This window comes from Phascolarctos cinereus, unplaced genomic scaffold (genome assembly GCF_003287225.1).
Source record: "Phascolarctos cinereus isolate Bilbo 61053 unplaced genomic scaffold, phaCin_HiC Scaffold_9;HRSCAF=440, whole genome shotgun sequence".
NCBI lineage: Eukaryota > Metazoa > Chordata > Mammalia > Diprotodontia > Phascolarctidae > Phascolarctos > Phascolarctos cinereus.
The window spans coordinates 105,306,159-105,329,392 of record NW_027556402.1 but is presented as its reverse complement, the minus strand read 5'-3'; the positions used below and the strand labels follow the sequence as shown (position 1 = coordinate 105,329,392).

At 41.6% G+C, this 23,234-nt stretch overlaps 1 protein-coding gene across 4 annotated transcripts in view; it reads left to right on the top strand.

Moving 5' to 3' along the window:
* Positions 1-23,234, top strand: part of FHIP1A (FHF complex subunit HOOK interacting protein 1A) — a 420,438-nt gene that overhangs the window by 338,245 nt on the left and 58,959 nt on the right. For all 4 annotated transcript variants that reach the window (XR_013483927.1, XM_020994122.2, XM_020994119.2 and 1 more), the window contains 4 exons: positions 4,446-4,636; positions 10,023-11,147; positions 16,716-16,894; positions 18,533-18,671. Coding sequence is in view for 3 of the 4 variants with exons in the window: in XM_020994122.2 (XP_020849781.1) it covers positions 4,446-4,636; positions 10,023-11,147; positions 16,716-16,894; positions 18,533-18,671 (1,634 nt within the window). In the remaining variant the exon portion in view is untranslated. The remainder of the gene's footprint in view (positions 1-4,445; positions 4,637-10,022; positions 11,148-16,715; positions 16,895-18,532; positions 18,672-23,234) is intronic.

Sequence of the window (23,234 nt, the reverse complement as noted above, 5' to 3'; positions counted from 1 at the left end):
CCCTAAATTTAGATATGACTCCAGCCTTATTTTACAATGTGAATTTAATTTAATGAGTGAATGATTCAGTGAGAGATTCCAATAACAAACACTGGAAACAACCTGTATATCAAAAAACCACAGAAGAACCAAATAAATTGTGGTGTGTTAGTGAAATGGAATATTATTGCCCCATAAAAAGTTCAAATATGAAGGATAAAAAGAAATACAGCAAGGCTCATATGAAGTGATCCAGAATGATGAAAGCAAAATTAGGACCACTCATGTACCACCTCCCGCTCTATAAAAAATGACCACCAGAATCTTCCAAATTCATAGACAGAAGAGAAATAGGGAAGAGACAGAGGGCAAATAAAATGTTGTAGTAGAGTTTTGGGATTTTTTTTTTGGTTGTTGTCAAAGTTTTTATACTTGGGGCAGCTAGGTGGTGCAATGGATAGAGCACCAACCCTGAAGTCAGGAGGACCTGAGTTCAAATCGGGCCTCAGACCATAACACTTGACACTTACTAGCTATTTGACCCTGGGCAAGTCACTTAACCCCAATTGCCTTAAAAAAAAAGTTTATATCCTTTTTCCCTCCTCATTTAAAATATAACTAGTTTGGAGTTTGTGATTTTATGTGATTTTATTCCTTGTTTTGTTCCTTTCTCTGTAGCTGTTTTGAAATTTTTAATAATAAGTATATAATAATATATATTATATATATGATATATATAATAAAATAAAAAATTCCAATATCCAAGTCTGAAGCAATCCTTCTCCCCTGTCATCGTCAGTTTTGCCAATGGTATTTTTGTCTTACTAATGTAATGCAACCTCTTGGCACTTTGAGCATCTCTCTAGTTAAAGCTCTCCCTCCCAACAGGCTTTTCCATTTCCTTCTTTCAGACCACATCTTCCCTGCCATGAGGCCTCTCCTCTCCCTTCCATCCCGTGGTCAGCAAAAATTCCCGATTTCCACAAAGGCACGTTTTTGCAAGGTTGCAATTGTCACATAGCCCAGGAGTCTAAATGTAATTTCAAGCTACCCACCAGTGATATTTGATGAATAGCTTTATCATGTTTGGTCTAGTGTTTCATTTTTCCTAGCTCAAATGAAGAGGGGGGAAATCTGTGTGTATCAACTTCAGTGGTGAAAAATGTTCTATTTACTTCCAGCCTAAATGAAACTCAGTCATCAGGTTCATCTGGTCTAAGAAAACAGTGAATCATTTTATTTTTAAATCATTCATAAACAAAATAAGCCTACGTGAAGACCTTGACTGTGGCAAGTGTTTAGGGGATGGGGAATAATAGAATGTTTTGCTTAGTGTGCTACATTCAATGCCTAGTAGCCGTGTAACTTTGGTATCCATTTAACCCCTATGACCTTTAGATTCCTCATCTACAAAAATGGACAAAGTAATATTCATACTGCTGACAACACAAGGTTCTTGTGAGACTCCAGTGGGAATATAAGTGGATAGAATGCTGGGCCTGGAGTCAGGAGGACCTGAGTTCAAATCCAGCCTTAGACACTTAACTAGCTGTGTGACCCTGGGCAGGTCACTTTACTGTATTTGCCTCAGTTTCCTCATCTGTAAAATAAGCTGGAGAAGGAAATGGCAAACCATTCTAGTGTCTCTGCCAGGAAAACCCCAAATGGGGTCATGAAGAGTCGGACATGACTGAAATAGCCCAACAATAACAAATGTGTCTATGTATATATGTATGTGTGTATACATACACACATGGTGCTTTGCAAACTTTGAAGCACTATATAAAGGCCAATTTTCAATATTTTATTAGCAATTTAAATTGATACAATAGATTTCCCCCCCTTCTTTTGAGATAGGAAAATGAAACACTTGACTAGACCAAATATGATAAATCGGATTATCAGCTATCACCAGTGGGTAGCTTGACCTTACCCTAGTTGTTAGCAGCTAAATTTGATGCAGTTCAAATAGAAATGGTTCTCAGTCTGGTTGCTATTCTGCTATGTTTATGTTTATGTTTGTGTCACTTATGTTTAATGTTCTGCAGACTGTTTCATGTGTAGATAAGAATAACTGCCTTTTGTAATTGAATAAAAAAAGTGTAGGGATTTAAGTGCATCTCCTGTAGGCTTACTGAGAGTATCTTATTATCTATCTCGTTTTTCTCTTCTTTTTCGATGGCATTCAGATAGAAAACAAGCCGGTCTAAAGCACTATCCTGCTATCATTCTTTTGTATTTAATGGTCTGTATGCTATGGCATGGTTGGATAAAATAAAAGCTTTTTGTAATTGAATTAGAGTATTAGCACATGAACTCATCTGCAGGTTCGCCCGAAAGCATCTTCTGGACAGCGCCAGTAGCCAATGAGGGGCATGGGATGATATATATATACTTCGTCCTGTTCCCATATGAGGTTTTGATTTCTTTTTGCTAGGTCTTCATATATTTTGACAGCTTTAAAATTATTATCTCATTCTCATCATTTTTCAGAAAAAGTAAGATGAGTTCAGATAGAAATGATTCTGAGACAAGTTGTTATTCTGCTGTTATTATATTACTTTTTCTTTGTACAGTTTCACAGATGGATACAGTTTTTATTCTGCTTAGCACATTGTCTGGAACATATTAAGTGCTTAATAAATTCTTGCTTATGAATAACAATAATAATAATAGAAGTGTTTGGTTAACTGAAGTTACATCGACTAATAGATTTACTAGTGTAAGGAATCTTAGAGGTAGAACTTTTTTTGTTTCAAAATCTTTAAAATATGCTAAATAAATTTGTCCGGAGATGGAAAAGATTCTCGGCCTCATCTGGAGCCAACTCCCTCTTCACAGAGTTGGGGAACCTGAATTTCAGAGAGGGACCCAGTTCACATAGACAGTAAATAGCCCAAGCTGGGATTCTTACATGGCTCCCTCCTCCAATGCAGGACTTTCCCCACAGCATAATGTTGCCTCTTCACTTTCCTAACTTAGTAACTAGAGCATAATGAAAGAAATTGGATCTTTTTAAAACACTACAGATCTTGCAGCTGTACAAAGGTTTCCTTTTGAAGTTCAGGTGTGGTCAGTTCTGGGTATAAAAGGTGTTGCTCAGCTGTTTACATCTATCCTTCAGCTGCTTGGAATGTGTATGGATCTCCAGATGCACCCTTGAAGCTTTTCATGTATTAAAAAGAAATCTTTGACATATGTTTGTTTTCTAGTGATAAGTTCCTTTTTCCTGGAAGTAGGCTTGAAGATGAAATCATTCCAATGACTTAAGAGATCTGGTTAAATGAGACTTTTCTGAATTACATTAAAGCTCAGATTTTAAAAAAAATTGTTTCTCTGAGAAAATGTAAGACTTTGCTTATACATGCTAAGAATTCATATTTCTTTGGCACTTAACATTTACAAAGCATTTTCCTCACAACAGCTCTGTGACATAGGAGTAAGATATAAGTAGTCATATCCCAATTTTAGAGATGAGGAAACTGAGATTCAAGCCTGGAAAGGACTTGCCTGTGATCACATAGCTTTGTAATTGTCAGAGCTGGTATTTTAATTTGAAGTCAGGAAGTGGAAAGAGGGCTAGTTTCGGAGTTAGAGGTCCAGGATTCTAATCTAGGTTCTGCTCCTTATTACTGGGTTCAGTGTTGACAAAATGTTTCACTTCTCTTGGGCAGCTAGGTGGCACAGTGGATAGAGCACCGGCTTTGGAGTCAGGAGGACCTGAGTTCAAATGTGGCCTCGGACACCTGACACTTAGTAGCTGTGTGACCTTGAGCAAATCACTTAACCCCATTGCCTACCCCCCACCCCCCGAAAAAATGTTTCCCTTCTCATGGCTTTAGTTTCCTTATCTGTCAAATGAGAAGGTGATAATAATCTCTAAGGGCCCTCTTGCCTCTTAGAGTGTGATCATGAGCCTAACCCTCTTTTTACTCTGCCACAACTGTCTCTGTATTAGAGCACCAAGAGTAGAGAATGAGACACAGATGCAGTGCCTCTGCATGTTTAGAACCTAGTACACTATTTACTCCATGTCCTCACTTAGAGGGCACGTCATTGCATTTATCATCATTTTGCTCATTAAGGAAGACGGTTTGCTAAGTGAGTTTGACTACAATGGGGCCCAGTGTTTCATCATTGCCTCACATGTGTCTTAGGAGTGACTACAGCTTGAAATGTCCAGAGTCCAGGCAGGTACAGGGTTTGAAATTAACTCCAAAACTTCTTGCATGAAGCAGAAGCATCCAGCAGTGCTCCCAGCGAGGCATTGGCCCTTATGTTGCTGTTTCATCAGCGGGAAATATGGAAGCTGATTTGGGATGTGGTGGAACCCCTCCTACCTTCATGGTCTGCCGACTTTAGGGCTGGAGGACATGTCAGCTCCCAGTATTAATGAAGCACCAGGCATTCCTTTGGTTGAAAAGAACCATTACTTTGGATTGATGGAAATCTAATTCTTCTTTCAGGTACCTAATCCCATGCAACCACATGATGATGAGTCAAAGGTGGGCTGTGAAAGAAAGAGATTGCTATTCTGTTTCTGCTGCTAAGCTCCTTGCTCTGACGCCCGTGTGCTGCTCCAGTGGGATCACCCTGACTCTTGGGAACCAGGAAAGGGACTACATCCTTTGGTCCAAGTTCATGCACAGTGATTCAGGTGGGAGCTTGCTTGGAGTTGTCTTGAAACAAAGAGTATCCACATTCTTCTTTGTCTATGGGATGTCTGTATCTTGGTAGACAGAGCAGTATGCCATAAATCCAAACAAGTGAAAGCTACTTTTTTACCTTATGAATGACTAATCTTCTTCATGAATTATGTACACTCAGTAATTAGCACCAAATGAAAAACAGAGGCCTTCCCTCATTGCTTCTAAATCTTTATTTTAAGGAGGATCCCTAGTGGCTCCCTGGCTTCAGAAATGGAAAGACCTGTTCCAGTATGTCTTAAAAAACTTGTTTGTTTATTCTTGTAATATCCAAATTTGAATCAGACCATACTGAAACTCCTTGATAGCCTGACTGCATATGGCTTGATTCCCAATATGTAGTTGCAAAGGTTAAGTATGGGAAAAGAAAAATGGCTGCTTGCCGGGTATGGTGCCTTGTGAATGTGAGCACTTAACACATACTGCATTTTCTACAAATACTTAATGTGGTAGTTGTGTATTTTGATTGACCAAATTAATAATATATAGATTAAGTATGTGTCATCTCAGATCTGCTCAGGTGGGGGGGAATAATATATTTGTGTTCTGGTTGGTTGGTTTTAGGAATTGAAAGTGCAACTCTGTGAATTATATGTATATCCATCTCTATGTGCCCATATCCATATCAATATCTATATCTATCTATATCTATATCTTCTCTCTACCTAGTTATCCTAACATTATTCCATGTTAGTCTGAATTTAGGCAGTGCTTCTTAAATGAGATATCTAGGGGGAAAATAAATAAATAAATAGATAAATAAGCAAATAAATAAATAAATACAGATACACACCTACACACACACACACACACACACACACACACACACACACACACACACACACACACAGGAAGACTACTTATTATAAACTGTACCTAGATTTCATTTGAGCCTCATTTGAACCAACATGGGTGTATTGAATTTTTTAGGCACCTACTATGTGCTTAATAATAACTCTTTAGGCCCTGGACATAAAAAAAAGCACAGCTGATATGGTCCCTTACTTCAAGGGGCTGATCTTCTTTTAAGGGTTGCATGAAGGTACAGTAAAATAATAAGCTATGGTAAGGAAGAGGAGAAGGGAGTTCTGTGGCCAGTCCGTTTATGTGTGCAGATAGCTGCAGAGAGAGAATGTATTCGTGTCTCTTCAGTACTTGTTCAGGTGGCCCTTTCAATGGAGAAGTCCTGACTGTATCCTAATGACCGGGGAAGGGTACATGCACTTATAGTACTAACTTATGTTCCCAAGACCTAGCTTTGTCTTAAAACATAGATTGTTATTAATATCTTTTGTTTTTATGTCACCTAAATTTCCCCCTGTAATAATAGGTGGCAACTATTGGATATAATAGATACAGTGTTGGGCTTGGAGTCAGAAAGACCAGAGTTAAAATCTTGCCTCAGACACTTACCGTCTGTCTGCCTCAGTTTCCTCAACTGTAAAATGGGAATAATAGTATCATCTATTTCTCTAGGTTGTTCTGAGACAATATTTGTAAAGTTCAATGCTTGATACATAGTAGCCACTTAATAAATGCTTCCTTCTCTCCCTCCCTCCCTCCCCTTTCCCTTCCCTTCCCTTCCCTTCCCTTCCCTTCCCTTCCCTTCAAGAATTTCAGCCTTTGACATTTGCCACTTGTGTGACCTTGGGCAAGTCATTTCAGTTTCCTCATCTGGAGGGTTGGGCTAGATGACCCCTATGGTTCCTTACAATTTAAAATCTTTGATCCCCATGCTTTATTGCAATAGCATGCTGCCATCGAATTCTCCTCTAAATAGAGTGGGAGTTCTTAACCTGGATCCTTTAATTTCAGGGGGACTATGAACATGGATGGGGGGGGGAGAAATCTCTTTTTTTCCACTAACTTCTAACTGAAATTTATCATTTATCACTATTCTGAGAAGGGGCCCATAGGTTTCACCAGGCCGACAAAGGGGGTCCTTGACAAACAGAAAGGTTAAGAACCCAAGATAGAATATCTTTATGAGTGGGTTCCCCTGATTGAGAAAGTTATCATTGTGTTTGGCTTGAATACATTTTTAGAAATTACTGTTTCCTCCCTAGTCCTTGGTATTTGTGCATTTCCGTGTGACAGCAGGCAAGGTTGATAGGATCATGGTGTGTCATGCTAGCAGGGACGGAGCCTTAGAGCTTATCTTGACCAGGCCGCTCCCTCTCTTTGGTGATTCTGTGTGGTAGTACACGAAGATAACTTCCTCTTGCATCGATTTTGCTGGGCAAAGCAGAGAGGATTTCGTGTAGTTTGCTAGTTGCTAATTTTTCACATTTACCTTTACACCCTACAAAATTTGAGCCCATCTTTAAAACATTTTTTTTTGTCCCTCTGTTCAGCACCGGCTCAGGCTGCTTTTGATGCTTTAAAACAACACCCTTTGAAGCTAGGAAATGGCCTTTTATTACAGGCGCTAAATTTTTATTTTTTAAGTTTTTCCTCCAAGACATTAATTTTATTGGTAAGCAAGTGGCTAGTCAGTGAGTTTGCTATTATGATGATACATCTTAAATTTTTACATTTTATACTTACGCTGTATAGTCAACGAGTTTGAGTCTGAAAAAATCATCATGGGGTACGAGCCCCGAACACCACCCTCCCTCGGCAGCAGAGACACGATGATGAGTTAAATGCATTTCAAGTAACCTGAAAGATGTACCTACCACTTTCATACGTCTGACTTTATGTGGATACCAGGACAACAAAGCCTGAGGAGTCTGGAGTTTTCTCTGGATTTTTTTTTTTTGGTGAATTATTTCATCTTTCGAACACATTTTTCTCAACTACTAATCCAACAATCCAGTTTAGGAAGCACTTATTAAGGTCCAGTATATGTAAGGCATTCTGCTGGATGCTGAGTATCATAATTACGGTAACAGCTACCATTTATCCAATGCTTTTAAGATTCACAAGGGGTTCACATCTCTTATCTCATTTCATCCTTATGGCAACCCTGTGAGGTGCTGTTATTAGGCTTATTTTTGATGAGAACACTTAGTTTGAGAGCAAGTAAATGACTTGTCTCAGGTCATACAGCTGGGTAATGTCAAAGTCTAAGGCTTATATCTAAGGCATGATTTGAACTCGGGTTTTCCTGCATTCATGCCTGCTGCTCTATCCAACTGCTTATTTGACCAGACATGGGATTTCATTGGTGTAGGGGACTCCCAATATGGAAACTCCCTTTCTGATGCAGGCCTTATGCCATCTTTGCAATTTATAGTCTTAGAAGCCCCAGGCAGGATCACACAGCCAGAATATGTCTGAGGTGGTATTTGAAGTGGGATCTTGCTGACTTCGAGGCAGGGTCTCGATAGATTCTGCCAGGCTGCCCCTAGAAGTTGGGGATACAAAGACAGAAATGAGCAGTCTCTACCCTCAGGAAACTTCCATTCTGCTGAGGAAGAGGACATCTGCATGTGAGGTCATGTTTGTACAATGTCTTAAGGTTTACAAAGCATTTTCCTCGTCATGATCCTCTAAAGTAGATGGTGAACATGTTAATGTCCCTATTTTACACAGGCTACTTAGGGAGAAGTGATATGCCCATGGCCACACAACTAGTAAGTCTCCATCAACTTTCAAAACTTAGCTCAAACCCAGAAAATCATATGTTTGCCCAAATGATTTTCTGGGTTTGAGCTAAGTTTTGAAAGTTGATGTGATGATATACATACTCATTTTTAATTGGGAGGAGAAGAGAATATGTTTTTGTTTTTTGTTTTTTTGGTGAGGCAGTTGGGGTTAAGTGACTTGCCCAGGGTCACATGGCTAGTAAGTGTCTGAGGCTGGATTTGGACTCAAGTCCTATTTACTCCAGGACCGGTGCTCTATCCACTGCACCACCTAGCTGCCCTGAAAATATGGTTTTATTAGTGAAGAAATAGGGAATATTATATTAAATGTGCCACTCTGGGGAAAATGGATAATTGTCAAGATGAAAGAAATCTCTCCTGTTTTGACAAGAAAAACGTGGACAAAGAAGTACTTTGTCTTCATGTTCATCCCTTTCAAATCACACCATCTAAATCTCATATATGTTTATGGCAATGCGATGTTTGGGTATGTTGTGAGCATTGCTTAGCGTGACACATGGTAGGCACTCTTATTGCCTGACTGTGTTATTGTAGCGTTAGTGAATCTCCCCGAGAACCCGAGAACTTTGGTAAGACTTTGGTTCCCCCAAATCTCAGACTGCAATACTGTTGAAATCTTATGTTTCTAGGCTCCTCCTCCTCCTCTTCCTCCCTACCTCACTCCTCCCACTTCCTCTATCAGTGTGGAGAACTTCAGGCATCGAAACTCCTTCCATCTGTAACTTAAGGTCTTAGAGAGCTGTCTGGAACAGTGAGAGCTTGACTTGCCTAGGGCCACACAGCTAATCTAAGAGGGACAAGATTTGAACTCGGATCCTCTCGACTCCTAGGCCAGCCTTCTCTTGGCTATTCCATGCTACTTCTCACCACTTCCTCTCAAATAAACAGTACTTAATAGTAATAATATATTCCTGTTTTACTTTAAGGTTTACAAAATGCTTCTCTGTGCCCTTCCTCCCCTGAGCATCCTCATGAGGTAGATAGTGTGAGTCCTTTTCCCCATTTTACAGATAAGGAAACTTATTCTTAGAAAGGGGAAGTCACTTTACTGAGATCATATGTATATTATATATATATATAATTGTATATACAATATATATTATATATAATTATATATAATACATATACAATTATATACAATACATATACAATTATACTACACACACACACACACACACACACACACACACACACACACACACACGCACGCACACATATGTATATTAAGCACTGGAGCCAGGATTTGAACCCAGATCTCCTGACTCCATATCCAGCCAGTGCTCTCACTAAACCATGCTTCCAATAAAACTCTAAGAAAATAGATATTTCCCTATACACATTTTAATTTAATTTAATTTAATTTTATCTTAGTTTATCTTATTTTGGTTAGGCAGTGGGGGTTAAGTGACTTGCCCAGAGTCACACAGCTAGTAAGTGTTATGTGTTTGAGGCTAGATTTGAACTCAGGCCCTCCTGAATCCAGGGCCGGTGCTCTACCCACTGTGCTACCTGTACACATTTCTTTCTGAGAAAGAGCATTTAATTTTTTGTAGGGTAAATATTTTTCCATCTGATAGTTATCCTACAAATGGCTATATCCAGGCCCTCGAGCTCCCCATTGTGGTTTGTGTCCTTTTGTTAGCAAAGACTTTCTGTTCTTGTAAACCCTTGTAAATCCAAGAACAGATCATATTGTATTTTGAGCCGTGTGTGTCTCTCATTTCAGGCCCTGGGGAGCAGCCTCCTCCTGGGGAAGTGTCTCCGTCGGCCTGCATTGTGGAGTATGGGAAAGCCTTGGACATTAGCTACCTTCAGTACCTTTGGGAGGCGCACAATAACATCAGCCACTGCATGAAGGACTGCCAAGTCTGGTCTGCTCTTTATGATGGAGAATCCCCTGATCCTGATACCTTTCTCTCCAGTCTGAAGGAGGAGAACCATAAAAATGTGTCCTACCCAGTGCTGAGGACGCACCCGCAGTTACCCGGCCATCCCCTCTCTCAGCTCATGCACAAGAAGGAGAAGAGCCAGACTGAGCTAGAATGGGACGACAGCTATGATACGGGAATGTCTGCCCGGTCAGGAGGCAGTGCCTCTCAGCCCTGCGAGGATGTGGAGACCCTAGCTTCTCCGGTCCCCATTGATCCCCCCAAGCACATCCAGGAGATGAAGAAGAACGCCATCATGATGTTCAAAGGCTCTTACATCGAGGAATCTGACTTCCAGGATGATGTCATGGTTTACAGGCTCTGTGCTGAGAAAGATGCCCAGGACAGCCACAGTGTACAGGGGGAGCCTCTGAAGTCCTCGAGGTACCCCCTGAACAATGGGCCCCTGGATTGCCACCAGCCACAGACAGATTCTGAGGAAGAACCAGATAGGATCAATGCAAGCTTGAGTCACGAAGAGCCTGAGGAAGAGTCCCACCAGAGTCCTTCCAGGGCAGCCTCACCATCCGTGTCCGAGTCAGCCCAAGCTGCACCCCTGGAGGCAGAGCACAATTCTGGTGTGGTGGCGGCCAGCCCAGATGGTGAAGACTTCATTACCCAGTATGAGAAAATCATAAAAGAACTGGACTCGGGCTCCGAGGGTTTGATGGAAGACGGTTTCCCAACACCTGCTCCCTCACCTCCTGTGTCAGAGGAGGGAGGGGAGAAGAAGGGAGAAGCAAAGGAAGAAGAGGAAACAAGTGAGTCAGAGGAAAGAGAGGAAGAAGAGGAAGAGGAAGATGACTTTGAGCATTTTGTGGCTGAAGCTCCTTCAGTAGAAAGCTTACCTTCTCCATTTGGGATGAAAGATCAGACTGCCTTTCCTAGTCGTCATGTGAGGACTCAAGGGGCGCCCTTTACAGGTGAAGATTTCAGCCACTTTGCTGCATCTGTTTTTTGAGAGTTATGAATGTGTTTTGGGGCAGGAAGATAAGGCAGGTTAGAGTAAGAGTGTGGTTCATTGATTTAACACAAGGAGGAAAGTATTTCATGGTATTATTTAGTAGAATTTCTTTCTCTTTTTAGGACTAAAAGCCTTCTTTTAATGTCTTCAATGAAAAACATAAAACCAAATAAAAATTTACATAGACAAACTTCCTTTTCTACAATAAAATTGTAAAATTAAATAGTCTTATCTTTAACAATGGCAAATAAAAAGAAGCAGTGGGGTGTTTGATCTTTAAATAGAAGTAATGACAATAGCTGACATTAATATGGGATCATAGAATTCATGTCTGCAAGGGACTTTAGAATAACTGGATTATGTTAAAAAAGACATTGGTTCTGGTTTAATAGCATTTCCTAAAGGCTATTCCAGTGAAGTGCAAATTCTCAGACAGGTCCTCCTCTACTGGAAAGGCTTCAAGTACAGTCCTGTACAAGGCAGAACAAAGTATGTTCCTTGCCTGAGGACCAGCTCAGCTCAATTTAGCAAGGCTTCCCATCTGACAGCTTGGCCAGAAAGTGATGAATTTTTCAGCCACAGCAGCTCTCCAAGACCATCTACTAAGACTGAGTGGTTGGAATCTGCCATGGTGGATGTCATGCCTGCATCAATGAAATCACAGGTCCTAGAGGTCTTTAGGAGTGTAGAGGGTGATGACTGATCTTATCATCTAATTATCTTGGCATAGTGACGTTTAGAGTTGTTGTCTGTAGGATGTTTGGACCTGTGATTTCTTTCATCTTTGTGGGGAGCTCCCTACAAGGAAACTCCCTCTACCAGTGCAGGTTAACAGCTATTCTACAGATTATAGTCTTAGATAATTGCTTAAGTTGCTGAAAGGTCAATTAGCCTCCAGGGTGGCACAGCCAGTGTGTGTCAGAGGAGGGTCTTAAACCTAGGCCTTACACACACAATCTCTCTCTCTGTCTCTCTGTCTCTCTCTCTCTGTCTCTCTGTCTCTCTCTCTCTCTCTCTCTCTCTCTCTCTCTCTCTCTCTCTCTCTCTCTCTTTTTCTTTCTCTCTCTTTCTATATATACAGACCTTTGTGTATCTATATACACACATAGAGGTTGAACCATCTGTCTGTCTGTCTCTCCAGCCGAAAATGTATATGAAGCTTTACTCTGTATGTATGTGCATAACTTTATAGTTTTTGTAAAAAAAAAAATCCTCTTTTGACATCTTTCCCTGGTATTACATATGCTCATTCTCTGTCTTATCTCTCCATCTGTTAACTATGTGCTAAAAGAATGAATGGTTGCTATTAATCTTACCGTTTTCTAATGATATCTCCTATTTGCACATGCCTGTTTACTGTGCCAGCAGTGGTAGTAGAAATCCTACAGGGGCAGCCTATTTGAGATAAGCAAATTTAACTACAAATTCATTACTAAAAATAGATATCTATTAATACCTCTGTTAAAGATGAGGATACATTTTCAGTGATATCTTTGTCAGAAACTTCAAAACTAGATGTAGTAATAATATAGGAGATATAAGATTATATTCCTTGATGGCACAATATGGATTTTAAGGATACGTACTAAATAAAATATCATTAAATGTGACTTAAAATACAAAATCTAGGAGTCTTGGGACAGAGGACTGGGCTCAGATTCCTGGGTATGAGTGAGTAGGATTGACCTTTGCTTAGCCTTGTGCTCAGGCACTGTTTGGAAGGGGAGGACCTTTGGGGCCCATAGATTTATTTTGAGGGTAAGCAGGTGAGAGGTGGTGGGCCAGCCTCATCCTTCCCAGGGTAGCACTTAGGGGTTAGGAGTTAGGGAAGCATAGATGTGTTTTGTGAGCTACAGACTTTCCCTTTGAGCCCTTTCAAATGAATCTAAAACAGGAGTTCTTAACCCTTTTTAGTGTCATGGTCCCCTCTGGCAGTCTGATGAAGCCTGTGGACCCCCCTGCTCCAAATGATGTTTTTAATTACATAAAATAAAATATATAGGATTATAAAGGGAACCAATTATATTATAATAGTTATCAAAGTAATTTAAAAAAATTTCCTGGCTCCCCAGCAATTTTTGTTGTAAAAGAAGTATATGAGCCTAATCTTTGGGACCAACAAAGTAAGCTTTGAATAAATTTTAGGGGTTCCTCTACCAAGTTCCCTGCCTCTACTGGCATTTCTCCCTAAATGCTTACTAATGAATCCCTGAGATACCTTTAATTTGGAAAGGCATCTCCTTTCACTTTTCATTCCATAATTGTAGAGCCATTTTTTTTAATGGGGAGAGGAAGAGGGACTAACAACTGGGAAAATCAGAACAGACTTCCTGGAGGAATTGGCACCTTGAACTCAGTCTTAAAGGGACCTAGATATTTCAGGAGATGGAATGTTCTATGTTAGGGAGGACCAGCCTGTGCAAAGCAGAGGTAGGAGACAGGTTGTTGTGTATGGGGAACACCAGGGAGGCCAATCTGGCTGGAACCAGATTTTGTGAAGTGTAATAAGAATAATCGTCTGGAACCGTATTGTGAAGGGAATTATATGCCAAAGGAAAGAATGTGTTATCTTATTGTAGAGGTGGGGAGGCTAACTGAAGCTTCTTCTTCTTCTTCTTCTTTTTTTGCAATGAGGTTAAGTGACTTGCTCAGGGTCACACTTAGCTAGTAAGTGCCAAGTGTCTGAGGCTGGATTTGAACTCAGGTCCTCCTGACTCCAGGGCGGGTGCTCTGTCCACTGCGCCACCTAGCTGCCCTCACTGAAGCTTCTTGAGTAGGGGAATGGCAACAGGGTTGTTTTAAGGAAAGCGTTTTGTAAATTTTTAAGAGCAACAGAAATATGAATTATTATTGCTGTCTCCCCTGTGTTTCTAAGATCCGGGTTTTGTTTTTTGTTTTTGGGGGGTTTTGGTAGTGTCTGGGAGCTACTCCATGTCTCCCTGAGAGGAACAAACATTGCCATCACTCAGTTTCATGCCTTTCTCAGCACAGGCTTCAGGCTACAGTTGTTTTAAATTTTTTTTCCTTTTAAATTTTATGGTGTTTGTTTTTAATAGACTGCTTCTGTTTCATTTGAGGGGGTTTTATTATCTTATACAGCCCAGTGCTTACAGAGTGAAGCATCTAGTGATGAAATCTGTTTTCATTTTCTTAAACTCATATTAATGTTGGCCCACTCTTCTTAAGACTCTCCCATTCATCAACTCTTATGTGCTTTCATTACAAATAACGCTGCGGTTTAGGGGGTGTCATCAATAGCTAAGCTGAAAAACCAAACCCACAAATCCCCATTACTGTTATTTACTGTGACACTTTGATGGCAAAAATCTAAAACTTCTACAAGTAATTTTGTTGACGCTAAATCTCTTCTTTCATGATTTTCCCTGTCTTGAGTGAACTTGGGCTGCATAAAATGTACTAGTTTTATTCTGATACAAATGAGTTGGAAACTTCTTTTTTTTTAATGTCCTGGTTTTGTAATCCCACTAATGCCATAGTGTTCAACAGGATGGAGGGATGCCATTCTTTCTCACCTTAGAATTTAGCAGTGTTTATGAACCTGTGCCTAATGCTGAAATGAAAACCTCAGGTGTCCTCTCTCCTTCACTGTGATACGTGACCTCAGGCTGATCTGGCCCCTCCTCTTTGCTCTGTGTTTTGGCCCATTTAGTAGAGGATTCATATTGTCTTGCAGATACATTTAAGCATCTCAAACCTCCATTGGCTGTTAAAAGTTTATTTGAGCATATTCCATGCTTAGATATATCATAGAGAAGAACTAAGCCTTGAATTTAAGAGATCAATACAATTCCATTTAATTCAAGAAGGTTTTATTGACTGAGGGGAGAGGCAGCTTGGCAGTGGCTGGAAGGTGGGCCTTAAAGGTAAGAAGATCTAGGTTTGAGCCCTGCCTTGGATGGAGTTACACACACACAGGACTGTGACCATACATAAGTAACTTACCCTCTCCCAGTGCCTCAAGCAACTCTTTGAGTTGAGTTTGTCGGTTTACATTGGTGAAGGGAGTTTTCATGCTTGGAATTGCCCACAGCGATGAAAGCCTTAGATTTGAACCCCTCAGAACAGCAACAACAAAAAAGCAAGGCAAGGATGCTAAGCCCTAGGAATAAAGGAAATAGTTCTTGCCCTGAAGAAACTTACATTCTACTTAAAGGGATACAACTTATACATGAATATGCAAATATAAAATTTGGGGGGATGAGTGGGGGTGAGGATCAGGAAAGGCCCCACGTAGCAGTTGATACCTGAGCTGTGCTTGGAAAAAGCTTGGGATTCTAAGAAGTGGAGGTGAGGAAGGAAGGTATTCCATTTATGGGGATGTCCAGTTCAAAGAGATGGAGATGGGAATAGAGTGCCATATATGAGGAAACCAAAAGGCCATTTTGCTTGTATCAGGGAAATGCAGATAGGGAATGAATGTATAATGAAGCTGGAAAGATAGATTGGACCCCTTTAAAAGCCAGAATAATTTATTTTTTATCGTGGAGGCAATAGAGTGCCCCCGGAATTATTGAGTGTGGCAATGATATGGTCAAATCTGTGCTTTAGAAGAATGACTTTGACGGCTTTGTGGGGGATAGCCTGGAGTGTAGAGAGATTTGAGACAGGGAGACCAAGTAATAGGTTGTGGCAGCCATTGAGGGGAGAGGTAATCTAGGGCTGTGTCTTTGTGAAGAGAGTGAAGGGAAAGGAGGAGGCGAGAGAAAGAGAGAGAGAGAGAGAGAGAGAGAGAGAGAGAGAGAGAGAGAGAGAGAGAGAGAGAGAGAGAGAGAGAGAGAGAGAGAGGGTAAAAGTGGCAAGATTGGGCAACTGAATGAAGAGGTGGAGTGAGGAATGAGGAGCTGAGGATAAATACCATTGTGGTTATGAACTTGGGACACTGGAGGAATAGTGGTGCTTTCTCTGGAAACGAAGATGTTTGGGAAAAGGAGTTGGGCTGGAGGGAAAGCTAATGAATTGTGCTTTTGACATGTTGAATTAGGTGAAGTTTAGGAAACGGTAGCCAGGCCAATCTGTCTGGAACTTAGGGGGCATAATGTGGAATGTTGGGCAGTGGAGATGGACAAGGAGCTTGGACCCACGCTGGGAAGGGCTATAAATGTCAGACAGTGGCGGCAAGAGGGAGCCACTGTTACTCCTTGAGCCTGGTGAGTGACATGGTCAGATCTATGTTTTGGGGAGATTATTTTAGCAGATGTCAATCTAAAGAAAAATGTACCTTTTTGTTTTAGAATTATCTGCCCTGCCTGATTTTATTTTTTTTATCGACCACCATAATTTACAGTTTGCCATGTGGAAGCTGCTACTGTGGGTGGTCTTAGGCTACCATGTTTTTGCTGGGATTGGGTGGGGATGGCAGCCATTTTTCCTCTGCATGTGTGAATCTGAATAGACTTGAGAAAGATCTTGAGATTCTTTTCCCAGTGGCTACTCCAGTTGCAAGGGGGAGCTGGAGAAAAATGCACATGAAGCTAACTAATATGCAAGTGTTTTGTTTTTCCCACAGGACCGTTCATCAGTGTGGTGCTGTCAAAGTTGGAGAACATGCTGGAGAACTCCTTGCATGTTAATTTGCTGCTTATTGGGATCATTACTCAGCTGGCCAGCTACCCCCAGCCCCTCCTCCGCTCTTTCTTGCTCAACACCAACATGGTCTTTCAGCCCAGCGTTCGATCCTTGTATCAGGTATGTTTGCCTGCCTCCCATCTGTGCCTGCTGCCTGCTCTGGCAGCTAAGTTGTGAGAGCGTTCCCTTGCCGTGGCTCCATTTTTATTTCCCTTCATCCATATGAATTTGTCCTTGTTCCTTATTCTCATTCCTTTGCTTTCCTGCCCTGATTCAGAGAGTAAACCCCTGCATAAACTACAGAGCTTCGTTAGGTTTCATGTTCTAGAGGTTCTGCTATCAAGAAAAGTGAGACATTTTAAAATGTTCATAATGGGCCCTCACCTCAGGGACCTTTAAAGACTTTGAAAAGTGAGAGTGAAGCTCAGTGTGGAGCATCAGAATGCTGTAATTCATTCAGAGGTCATCCCCCCTGCCCCAGGTCTCTCCTCTGTCTGACTTATCCTCCACACAGCTAACAAACTGATCCTCCTAAAGCATTCCCCTTAGACTGTGAGCCTTTGACAGCAGGGACTGTCTTCTTTCATAACTGAATACCTAGCCCTTGGCAAAGTGCTGGGCACATAGTGGGAACTTAATAAATGTTAATTGACCGTTCCCCAAAGCACAGATCCCACCACGTCACAGACATCTTTCAGTGATTCCCTGTTGCCTACAGGGAGGCATTTTAATATATATTTAAATGTAATATATATGTAATATAAATTCCTCAGCCTGGGATTTAAAATCTCCCACAAGTGGGCACCTACCCATCTTTCTAAGCCTTGGTTCTTGGTTTTCCTTCATGAATTCTCTGATCTAGTCATCCTGGCTTATTCTCTGTGAATGATATTTCATCTCTAGCTTCCCTGACTTTGCAAAAATGGTTCCTCCTGTCTAGAATGTGATATTTGAAAAGGGCCCTGTGATAATGGTGCTGCCTCCTTGAGGAGACCATTCTGGTCCCCATTCCCCATCACTAGTGCTCTCCTTCTTAAAACCACTTCATCTTGCTTTCTATATACTTTGAATTTATTTGTGTATGAGTGTATCCTCCCCACTAGAATGTAAGCTGCTTGAGAACAGAGTCTCATTTTTATTATCTTTCTAGTGCCTGGTACATAGTAGGCACTGAATATTTATTGAATTGAATTAATGCAACAAACATAAATGGGTTTTTTTTCCCCTCCAAGTAAAGGCATTTAATGAAATGATACCATAAGAAAAGAAGCAATAAAACATTCACCCTGCCCAAACTTGGGGCACGCTGTCAGGAAGATAATCACATCTCAGTGGGAAGAATGGGCAGACGGGAAATGTGTGGAGAGGCACTCTCACTGCGAACAGCAAACATATGTTTATCATATCCTTTGTGCATGGCTCTGGCACAGAGAAAAAGAGCAATAAAGAGATGAAAAAGCCCTCAAGGAGGATATAATCTAATTTATTAAGGAGTCAAGCACGTTCATGAAGATAATCCAAAACAGAATGTCCGAATGACCTCAAACAAATCACGGAACAGCTCTCTGGGCCTGAGTCACCTTTATCTTAAATGAGGGGGGTTGGACAGAATGACCTTGGAGGTCGCTTCGTGCTGGAGATGCTTTGATATCGTGTTTGTAAGACAGTTTCAAAGAAGGCTCTGTGGGAGCAGTAGGCAATCGAGGAAGGGCTTCATGAAGGGGGTACCATTGATTACTCTTCTCTTGTTTGGGGCAGGTTCTTGCATCTGTGAAAAACAAAATCGAGCAGTTTGCCTCCATAGAGAGAGATTTCCCAGGCCTTCTCATCCAAGCCCAGCAGTACCTGCTTTTCCGAGTGGACATGTCCGCTATGACCAGTGAGGAAATAACCAAAGGTAATCCATCATCGTTTTCTCAAGGGCCTTTTGCCTCCTTCTCCCCTCTCTCTTCTTCCATCCCTCGGTTTAGGGACCTCTGCCAGGTCAGCAGAAAAGAAAGCACCAGCTTTGGCCCCGATGTGAGCTCACTGGTGGTGGTGTGTCAGCCCTCGTCGAAGGAGAAGGGCTAGCCATCCTTGTATGCATCTGGTACAGACCTGCACCCACCCTGAGAAGGCCCCATTGGGCATTTATTTTGTTAACTCAGAGTGGTGCACAAAGGAAGCTGATGTATGGCTTGCCATCAGGCCGACAGTAAATAAAGCGGAGCATGTGGGCCGCAAGGAGAGATTGTGTGTGTTTGCTGATCCATTTATTGTCGACTAGCCTGACACACAGGAGAGCATGAGCTCTCTTTATTGTGTCTGTGCTTTTTTTTTTTTTGGGGGGGGGTTGCCAGCCAAAAATAACTGTGCCTTAAGGTGCTAGGGGGTGAAATACATGAGGCTGGACTAGCAAAGTGTAATTTATGCCTGTCCTTAAACTCTTGCTGGGGCCATTTTTTAAAAACAACTGCAAAGGAAGTGATGAGGCCAGTTCAATGCAACAAGCATTTATGGTTTACTGTTTATAGAGAGCACTGTGTTGGGTCCTGGGGAAGATTTAGTCTAGATAAGACATGGTCTCATCCTCCATGGAGCTTATAGTCTGGTGGGGGGCAGGGATGGGGAGGAAAAGAGACAAATTCAAAGAGTACTTTGTCTTGTAGCTTTCTGTGTTATTTATCAAAGCTATAAGAGAGCCAAGGGAGGAAGTTGTTGCTGACAAGGGATATCAGGGAAGACTTCCTGGAAGAGATGGCATTTAGTTAGGCATTAAAAGATAGGTAAGAATTCAGTAGATGAAAAGGGGTGAGGTGTAGAATACTCTAGCCATAGGGAATGTGGAAATCCAAGACACAGGAGGAAGAAAGCACAGAATGTTTGGACAACAGACTGTTTGACTAGAGTGCAGAATAACATAGAGAGGTGCAATCTGGAAGGCTGGGCAAGCCAGGAGGCGTCCGATTTTGGAGGCCTTTGAGTGCCACACAAAGATGCATGAAATTTACTCAGTGGGTGATAGGGAGCACTGAAGACTTTTGAGGAGAGGGGATGACATGACTAGATCTACACACAAGGAGGGTGAAGTCTGTTAGTGCTATGAATATAAAGGATGGAATGGTTGGAAAGGAGAAAGGATGGAGGGAGAAGGTGAAGGTTGGAAGCCCTTTGAGAAGGCTGTGCAACAGTCCAGGTGTTATGGGGCAGCTAGGTGGCACAGGGGCAGCTAGGTGGCACAGTGGATAGAGCACTGGCCCTGAAGTCAGGAGGACCCGGGCTCAAATCTGGCCTCAGAACAAACACTTGACACTTACTAGCTGTGTGACTCTGGGCAAGTCACTTAACCCCAATTGCCTCGCCAAAAAGCCAAAAGAAAAAGAGAAAAAAAATGTAAAAAAACCAGTCCAGGTGCTAACAAGAGCCTGTCCTGGGATGGTATCAATGACAATAGGAACAAGAGGATGAGTATGAGAGATGTCACAGGAGTATAACTGACAGGATTTGGTAACTGACTGTGAGAATTGAGGGAAAGGGAAGCGTTGGTCCTCTCGGGGTAGAGGGATAAAGGAGCAATAACATGGTGGATGTTAATCCTGCTGCTTCAATCCATCGTTGGTGTAATAGTGATTGCTCTTTTCTTCTAAACCCTCTATCAGACAGTTTGCAATCATTGATCTTCTGAGTAAAGGAGTGATATTGATGACACATTTGGGTAGGGGAGATCCCAAATCTCACTGGCCTTTAGTCTCAGCAAATAAACCAATCGGTTTTGGAGGTGGTATGAAATTGAGGACAAGGGCTAGGGTTAAGGTCTCTGTCACAATTTTCAATGCTAGGGTAAAGGAACATAACCAGACCTCATGTGTTCCTTCTCCTCTCTCAGCCTGGGAATTCTGACACAGACAAGTATCAGCTTAGCCTAGAAAGCTAACAAATAAGACTTCACTTTGTCATCTGGAAGGTCCCATCTAGCTCCCATGATCCTACTGGTTAATAAGTCATGATCTTTCATACTCGACATAGCATAACATCATAAGTCTCCAGAAAGAGAGATCCTTCAGAAGATCCCAAAACTTAGAATGAGAAACTCTGCTCCAACAAGGATATGAGCAGGTCTAACACACCCAAATGCTGCATTTCTAATTGAGACATTTTTTTTTACATCTCTATTAGAATGTCCTCAATTTCTCTGACCCAATCCATTCCTTCCTGAGTAATTCCAGCCCTCAATCATTTGTAGTCATTATTTATGCCCTCTTTTGTCCCCACATAGACAAGCTGTGCCTATTATTTTTCCCCATCACTCCATATAAATCAATATTTTCAAGTTCTTAATTATCTCGGCTGCTTAAAAAATCAGTCTCATTTTTCATTTTTTAACAATTTTTTGGTCAGAGGAACCCTAGCTATGCTGCCAATGCTACTTGGTATTTATGGTGCCTTCCACATCTTTTTGCTATGGTTTTTAACTGTTGAAAATGTTCCCTTTCATTGCCTAAATCTCTCTTTATTATTATTTACTGAGCACATCACAGTTCACAAAACAGGGCTAAGAAGAGCTATGTAAATGCTGGAAAGGTAGCCTGTGTCACTTGCAGGAAAACAGAAGGTATTTGTTCACCTAGGGAGGAATCCAAGTTCCTAGATGGTGTGGCCATATCCTCTCCTCCGCAATTTCTCTATACACTCAGTGGTTAGGTGGGGCTAGGCTACTCTCTGAGAGGAGGTCAAAGGAGTGTCACAAAGAGCTAATTTGGCCCCAGACCAGGAATGAAGACACCCCTGCATTCTAATCCCAGACCATGAATAAATGCACCATTCTAGTTGGTGGTGAGGTATGTGCTGATTTCTCCCACATGGCTGAAGCTCTGTGTCATAGGTATAAGCAGTACTTTTTTTTTTTTGGCTTGCTTCATCTAGGATGCAGCGAAGGGCACCATAGCTCAGTCTGCAGAGGCCCAGAGAGATGAAATCACTTGCCTGGCATCATCCTTCTAGTATGGGTTGCTGCTTCTGATCAAACCCAAGTCTTCTGATGCTAATTTCCAATCTAGTTGAACAGCTAGGTGGCACAGTGGATAGAGTGCTGGTCCTGGAGTGAGGAAGACCTGAATTGAGATGTGGCCTCAGACACTTAATAGCTCTGTGACCTTGGGCAAGTCACTTAACCCTGTTTCCTCAGTTTCCTCATCTCTAAAAAGAGATAAAGAAGGAAATGGCAAATCACTCCAATATCTTTGCCAAGAATACCCCAAATGGAGTCACAAAGAGTCAGACAGGATTGAAACAAAAGGACAGCAAAACCAATCCATTGTGTTAAGCGTTTGTTAAGTATTATCTATGTTCAAGGCACTGGGCTAAGGCCTGAGAATACAAGGACAAAATGAAATACTGATCTTGCGCTTAAGGAACTTACATTCTCCTGAGGGGATGAGACATGCAAACAGAGGAAATTATTTTAGGAAGTATGAATTTATTTTAGTATGAACAATATGAAATTATTTTAGGAAAAGAGGACAAGTATTAAAGAACCTTGAATCTGGAGTCAAATGATCTGGGTTCAAAGCCATTATCACCTTAAGCAAGACACTTAACCTTCTGGGTCCTCAGTTTCTTCATCTGTAAAGTAAGTGGTCAGACCAGTTGCTCTCTCAGGTTCCTTTTACCCTTAGATCTATACTCCTGAATTGCTTTGAACAAAGTCATTCAGGAAAAGCTTCCCCTAGGAGGGAGGCACCACGTGAGCTGAGCCTTGAAGGAAGATGTCCCAGGGTCCTTGCTGCACTCTGTCCCCACCCCGCAGTAGTGGCGAGCTTCCTTTCTCCTATGACTCAGCTGACCTGTGGCTCGTCTATCCAACCATTCACTGGGGCAGAACTCCAGCAAAGGTTGCCATCCTGATTTGCAAGGGAGAGCATCCCAGCAATTGTGTCCTTTCTCCATGCTCTCATCCCTGTCCTGTCCCTGTGACTTCTCAGTGGGCCTCAGTTTTCTCAGGTGTTTAATGAAGGAGTTGGATTAGGTTCTCCTAAAGTTCCAACCCTAAAATATCCCGTGGGACAATAAGTACCATTTACTTGTGGATTTCTAGTCATAACTATGGTCTCATTCGAGTCATTTAACTTGATTTCAGTTTTTGTTGTTGGATAACAAAACAAAAACAAGATGGTGGTGGGTAGATGGAAGGGATTGGCTAGTAATACCTGCCTGAGCTGTCACAGCTTCACAGAATCCTGAGCTCAAACAAGACAGGTCTTAGACATCTAATCCAATCCTTTTTTTTTTTTTACACCTTGGAGGATCACAGATTTAGAGATGGGAGGGACCATGAAGATAATCTAGTTCAATTTCTGAATTTTACAAGTGGCTAAACTTTGGAGGCCCACACGTGAAATTACTTGCCCAAGCTCACTCATATTTCCAGTAGCCCACCTGGGTCCCCTGCCTCTGAATCTAATGATCTTCCCATAGCATTCTA